This window comes from Phacochoerus africanus, chromosome 8, assembly GCF_016906955.1.
Source record: "Phacochoerus africanus isolate WHEZ1 chromosome 8, ROS_Pafr_v1, whole genome shotgun sequence".
Lineage (NCBI taxonomy): Eukaryota > Metazoa > Chordata > Mammalia > Artiodactyla > Suidae > Phacochoerus > Phacochoerus africanus.
This window is the reverse complement of record NC_062551.1, coordinates 63,010,821-63,017,327: the sequence shown is the minus strand read 5'-3', so window position 1 is coordinate 63,017,327 and position 6,507 is coordinate 63,010,821. Positions and strand designations below refer to the sequence as shown.

The window sequence follows — 6,507 nt, the reverse complement described above, 5'->3', positions numbered from 1 at the left end:
CCAAGGGTTAGACCTTGGCCTCCAACTCCACCTGTGCCTCTGTGGGCGGGGCCTCCAGGGTGGATGGGAAACGGAGAGCAACAATCACCACCCAGCATCCAGAATCCCCAGCTTAGTTAGGACATTACATCCAGACCACTACCCATGGAGAAGGGGGAATCTAGAAGTTTGGAGAATCATCCACGTGGATTTTGCAATCACCAAGAACTATGACAGGAGTGTTTGAAGAAAGTGACAGGGAACCAGAAGTAATAGCTTCAGGAAGCCCACTGGGCTACAGTCGAATTCCGCAAGGGGCAGTCTGATAATCAGGTGGGGTTCAAAGCTGGGGCTTTTTTGGTGAAGAAAAAACTGGTCTGGATGTGGCAAGGAAGAAGGGCAGGGAAGCTCATCTGTCCCCAAGAGTGGTGATGCAAGGAGAATGATGAGAAAAGTAGCAGCCATTGGAGATGGCATCCCAGGCACACAGGAGTTGGAAGGAGATTCCATCACCACCCAGAAGTTGGAGGGACATGGCTTCCCAAATGTGGAGAGGAATCAACACTCAATTCTGGAGAAAGATAATGCCCAGAGCACAGGGAGGTGCTCACCCACGGGGTGTTGGGGGTACTCCCACAGCCCAGCTCCTGGTGGCCAAGGGAAGGTGTGTTTGTCCTGTGGTCTTTAAGGGTGGAAGATGCTCTCTCAGTCACAGGGAGCAGGGACCGCCCTTGAACCTTGAACGCTGAATCTCCTCACAGGTATCCTGGTGCTCCTGGCCTCTGCCTGAGTCCTCGGCTTCTGCTTCCCACCTATCTGTCCTGAATCCTGTGGTTCTCCATCCCTGGCCTTTGCTGCTTTATCACTCTAGTGAACACTGATGAACGACTTAGCACCCAACCCCCAAGCTCCCAGGAGCGAAACTGCAATAGTTTTAGCCTGCGCTGGGCAACTCTGGTCCCAGCTGCCTGAGTCCACAGGCTGCCTCCCCTTGGCAGGAGAGGAGAGGACCCCCTAGAGTGTGGGGGTGCCGGCAGTGCCCTATGGTGACTCTGATGTCCCGGAGTCCATATGCCAGTGTAATGCTGAGGAGCAAGGTGGGAACGCAGTTGCCACCCCCACGTCTGAGGTTGGGAGGGAGGGGTGCTCGGCAGTTGGTGGGCTCCCAGGGGACATTGTCTGAAGGTCGTTGTGTGGAATGCTGTCATGGTAGCCAGATGCGGGGGCGGGGCGGGGGCACCCCACCCACCACAAGGCTGCGGGCCAATGAAGACACACCTGTCTTTCCACACAGACCCCCTCCTACCCCGAAATTTCCTATCCCAGTCCTCCTGCCCCATACTCCGCTTGGAACCGAGGAGGGGCCTCGGCGATTTTCCCGCCTCCGCCCTGCGTTGCCAGAGGCGGGCGCCGGCCGGTTGCCCCAGCTCGCCTTTGTCGCCCGCGAGTCGGTGGGCTGGGAGAGGACGCGTGATTGACAGTTGGCGGGGGGCTGAGGGAGGAGCGCCGCGGCTCATTGGCTGGCGCGAGCGTGGGAAAGAATGCGGAGCCGGGTTCACACACCCAGCGCCGGCCCTGCCTTAAATAGCCGGGCGGCTGGCGGCGCGCGCTCGGTCCCGGAGCGTAGGACCGTCTAGAGAGCGGCTCGGGAAACCGCGCGCCCCAGCCGGCGTCCTCCGCCCGGCACCCGGAGGCGCGGGGGGCGCACCATGCCTGCAGACACCCCGGGGAAGCCGAGAGCCTCGCCGCTGGCAGGAGCGCCGGCCAGCGCCAGCCGAACCCCGAACAAGCCCCGGAGCGCGGCCGAGCCCCGAAAGGTGGGGACCTGGCCGGGCGTGGGTTGGCAGGATGGGAGCGGGGGAGAGGGGAACTGACTCACCCACTGCCGGCCCCGCAGTCCTCCAAGCCCGTCATGGAGAAGCGGCGTCGAGCGCGCATCAATGAGAGCCTCGCCCAGCTCAAGACCCTCATCCTGGACGCCCTCAGGAAAGAGGTGAGTCGGGGGCGGGAAGGGTGAGATCTCCGGGCCGAGGCGTGGAGCCTGGAACCTGGGCCCTCCTGGGCCCGCCTGGGCTGCCATCCGCTCACATCGGCCCTGCCCCTAGAGTTCCCGCCACTCGAAGCTTGAGAAGGCGGACATCCTGGAGATGACCGTGAGGCACCTGCAGAGCCTGCGGCGCGTGCAGGTGACAGGTGAGGCGCGGAGCGGAATCGGCGCGGGGTAGGGGGCGCGGGGACCACCCGCTCGGGCGCCCACCGCCTGACCCCTGCCTCCCCCGCAGCCGCCCTCAGCGCCGACCCCGCGGTCCTGGGCAAATACCGCGCGGGCTTCAACGAGTGTCTGGCCGAGGTGAACCGATTCCTGGTCGGCTGTGAGGGCGTCCCGGCCGAAGTGCGTTCTCGCTTGCTCGGCCATCTGGCCGCCTGCCTCAGCCAGCTGGGGCCCCCGCGCCGCCCGGTTCCTCCGTCCCTTGTTGCGGAAGCCCTGGCGCCGGACGTCTACGCGGGCCGACCGCCGCAGCCGGACTTCGACAGCCCTTTCCCCCCGCCGCCGCGCCCCGGGGCGGCCTTCGCGCTGCCGATCCTGCCGGGCCGGACTGGGGCGCCCCTCGCCGCCGCCGGGGCCGGGGCCGGGCCGCAGGGCCAGGGCGTGCCCTGGAGGCCGTGGCTACGGTGAGGTTTCGGTCCTGGACTGGAGCGGAGGCGGAGCCCGGTTCTAGGGCCGCGGCCTTTGCTGAGATTGATCCAGAAGATATTCACGTCAGAGACCGCGTGGAGAGTTCTGTTTCGTTGTCTCTGTGAGGAGTCCAGACACGGAGGCCCAGCAGCCGGGGTCAGCTGCTGTCTTTGCAGCCGATGTCTCTGCACGGGCGGGCGGGGTGGCTTTTCCCCAGGCCGAGCCCTGGGGCCCCGTCCTTCTGCGCCCACCTGTGCCTGGCAGGTGCGCCGCACGGGCGTTCACCTCGCGTTGCCTTTGCCTGTATCTATCCGCACTGGAGTAGCGACCCCTCTTGAGGTGGGGTGGGGGGATGTGGGAGAGGTCCTTCAGGAGGATCAGGCAGGACTGTGACAGTCATCACTTCTTCCAGAACATCTTCCAGTGCTGGGTACCATTTTTTTTTTTTTTAAAGGTACCTTTCCCCACTCCCACCCCTGGAGACTCTGGACGGTGGAAACATGTATTTTCACACTGTTGTCTCAGGGCTAAGCTGTGGTAAGGGGTGACTGTCCCTGAAGTTTCTGTTCTGGCCTGGTCCACCTCTTGGCTGCTCGAGGCTGAGCACGAACCCACCTGTGCCCACCCACAGATTGAAACTGCCAGTGTCCAGTTCTACTGTGTGCCTTGCTCTGCCTTGAGAGGGAAGCTCCCCCGGCTGTGCCCTCCTGAGCACCTGCTGTGTGTTGGCCCTGCAATACAGCGATACTAGGCATCAACGCGGGAGTCACTGTCCTGTGGTCCCAGGTCTCCCCAGCCTGCTGCTGGCGGCTATGCTCCAGGAGCCACGAGGGAGTGGTCTGAGTCACACAGCTGAGACTGAATTGTCTCATCCTGAGCCCTCCTGAGGCTAAGGCAAGATCTACTTCCCAACCAGAGCCAAGTTCATCAGATGGTTGCCTGCTGCCTGCCTGGCCAGGAACCAGCAAGGAGGAGGAGGCTGAGTCACTGCCTGAGGGTGGTCTGCCCTTCCTCCAATGGCTCCAGCAGCTTCCAGGTCCATGTTATGGGCAGGGTTCACCTGTCCTCCTGGACTCAGCCATGTACCTGTCAGGGCCCTCCAAGTCCCCACCAAGCCAGTGCCCCCCCACCCCAAGACTCTCTGGCTGCCTGGCCCATCTCCCTGAGGGTCCAGGGCCTGGACCAGTGGCAGACATGTGGGCCAGGTGTTGCACCCTAGGACGTATACACATTCAGCAGTCCAGGCCCTGGGGAGGCTCAGAGCACTGGGTTACCAGCAGCACAGTGAGGGAGTTACTGCTGGCTGGCCTGGGAGGCCCTCTCCAGCAGGAGAGTTTCAGAGGGTCCATTTCAGGAGCTGGAAGTTCCACTCCTGAGCAGGAGGGAAGGGCCTGGGGCTTTGGGATATGAAGCCTGGTGGGTAGGTAGTGGGTGGTTGGGACCTGCTCAGAGCTGGGCTCCACACGGCCTGCAGGGGTAATGGGAACTCCCCACCTGTGTGGCCAGAGAGAAGGGCTGCCTGGGAAGATCGCCTGGAATTGAGACCTCGTACTCTCTCTTCCCAGTCTCTAGCCCCGACCTCCTGTCCCTATGCTGTGCCTGCCCCTGCACCATTTCCTTACTTCCTGTTCCTGATAATCTATTCTTGAGATGCTGAGAAGCTATTACCAAGAGATCTTTGTGCTGAGGACACTGTTAACCCACCAGGGACCTCTTGGGCTCTGAGGGATCCACGCTGTTCTGGGATGGGCAGGCCCCCCATCTCACCCCTTTGTGCCCAGCCCGGACATTCTCTCCTTGCTTTCCCACCCGAGGCAGCCACCCTAGGCTCCAAGGGCTCTGGAGGCCAGGGCTGTGTCTGTGTCACTCACTCCTGTCCCCAGCACCTTCTTGGAACAGGAAGAAGCTCAGGCCGTACAGACCTAGTTAAGTAGCTTGGATAAAAGAGGAGCCAGGAGGTTTGCAGAGGGGTGTCCTTGGTTAGATTAGGGGAGTCTGAGGAAGCACAGCCCAGGCTGAGGCTGGGTGCCTGTGGTGATGCAGAGGGCAACAGGGGAGGCCCCAGAGGAGCTGTCTTGGGTCCCCTCTCCTGGCTGCTCCTCAGCAGCTGAGGGCAGCATCCTTGCCTCCAGCTGTGGAAGGAGCCATGCCCCATCCCACTCAGCGTGGACACCTGCCCTGGCCACAGCGAGCCAGGGTGGGGTCTCCTCCTCACACTGGGGACTGTTCCTCCTTCCTGCTCTCCCCACTCTTCCACCCATTTCCCGCTCCTCCCCTGCCTCAGAGGGGGGCTGGGTAATTCCTCTGTCCCACTCCATCCTCAGCTAGTATTGTCTTGGCTCCTGGCTTCTGTCTTGCAGATCTTACCTGCTGGGCGATAGAAGAAGCACCTTCTCCGGGCTGGGCCCTGTGGAGTGGGTGGGGGAGGAATCAGGGCTCCCTCCTCCTTGGGGGGAAGTGGCCCTGAAGGCCTGCTTGTCACTTCCCATCCATGCAGGCTGAGCCTCATTCTTCTGTGGCCTCCTTCCAGCCCAGTCCCTGGTGACCAAGGGTCAACGAATGTTTACTGAATTCAGGTGCACAGTCAGGTGCTCTGCTGGCCTCTGTGGGTCCCAGTCCTGTGGAGCCTTGTGAGTCTGGCTCCCTGTGTCTTGCCTGTGGGTCCAGAGCTTGGGGACCAGACAATGACAGCAAAGTATAGGTGTTTGAAGTCAGGAGAAAGAATAGGTCCCCATGGTGGCAGAAATCAGCCCGGCCATGCCCATGAAACTCTAGTCACTTGGGAATCTGGGGTGGGCCAAGGCCTGGGGCTGCTTGGATCCCTGGCTTGTGAGAGGTCAGGCCTTTGCTCACAGCCCCCACCTCCTGCCCCAGAGCCCCTGTGCTCACCTAATTATCCCCGGGCTCCAGAAGCCTCCTCCCTTCCTCTGGCACGCCCTGGCTCCAGGACCTGCTTGCTTTTCCTGGGGAGGAAGCTGTGATCAGAGGGCTCTGCTCTCTGCTCCATGGAGCCCTGGGGCCATGCCCACCCTGGGATACACTTATGGGCGAGGAAACAGGCCCTAGGGTTGCTGGCCTCCCAGAAGGCCCCCTGGTATTAAGCCAGGTGAGTGTACTGAGGTTGGCCCATGTGTCCTGCAGAAGATGAGGTTGCGGCTCTAGGTCCACCTTCTTCACTCTGGGGCCGGCCAGCTGTCCTTTTGCTATGGAGGTGCCAAGAAAGTGTGGAGTTTAGGAGCAGATCCTCCAGCCCTGCTGGGCCTTCAGATGAGATCCCAGCTGCTGCTTACACCTGAACGGCAACCTCATGAGAAGCCCTGAGCCAGAACCATCCAGTTGAGCAGCTCCTGGACTCCTAGCCTTCAGAAACTTTGTGAGATAATAAATGCTGGTTGTTTAAATATTAAAGTGATAAAGTTTAGATTGATTTGTTATGCAGCTATAAATAAGTTTTATGTAAAACTTAAAATAAATAACAATAGCAATAAACAACTAATGTGCCCCAGTCACCCAGGGCCAGCGGCGTGTGCCCATGTGTTGCTGGGGTTGTGGAAGAGGTTGAGTGGGGCAAGGACAGAATCAGGGTGGGGGTGCGCTCAGAGACAGCTCTTGCAGCTGTGGCAATAAGCCTCACATCCATCGGGAAGTTCCCCACTGAGCCCCAGCTGGGGTGCAGGGACAGGCCACAGGCCACAAGCCCTGGAAGACCAGCACCGTGCCAGCTTCCATTCCATGCTAGGGCTGACCAGCCATAGCCCGGGACCCTCCCTGTAGCTTCTGGGCAGGGCTGGGGCCCGTTACTGTCTCGGGAACAGACAGGGCACATGAATCAGAGGCGCGTGTGGGAGATG

At 61.1% G+C, this 6,507-nt stretch overlaps 1 protein-coding gene across 1 annotated transcript; it reads left to right on the top strand.

The window, feature by feature from the left end:
- Positions 1–1,573: 1,573 nt before the first annotated feature.
- Positions 1,574–6,068, top strand: HES4 (hes family bHLH transcription factor 4). The gene is made up of 4 exons (XM_047792015.1): positions 1,574–1,796; positions 1,877–1,972; positions 2,085–2,172; positions 2,262–6,068. Exons 1-4 carry the CDS (start codon positions 1,689–1,691, stop codon positions 2,654–2,656), a joined length of 687 nt encoding a protein of 228 aa, XP_047647971.1. The 5' UTR covers positions 1,574–1,688; the 3' UTR covers positions 2,657–6,068.
- Positions 6,069–6,507: the final 439 nt, after the last annotated feature.

What these genes read in the sequence shown, in the direction of transcription:
- HES4 (XM_047792015.1), top strand. Translation starts at nt 1,689, where the DNA reads ATGCCTGCAGACACCCCGGGGAAGCCGAGAGCCTCGCCGCTGGCAGGA. An exon ending in GCGCGGCCGAGCCCCGAAAG is followed by an intron (nt 1,797 to 1,876) that starts GTGGGGACCTGG and finishes CCGGCCCCGCAG; the next exon opens with TCCTCCAAGCCCGTCATGGA. An exon ending in GCGGCGCGTGCAGGTGACAG is followed by an intron (nt 2,173 to 2,261) that starts GTGAGGCGCGGA and finishes CCTCCCCCGCAG; the next exon opens with CCGCCCTCAGCGCCGACCCC.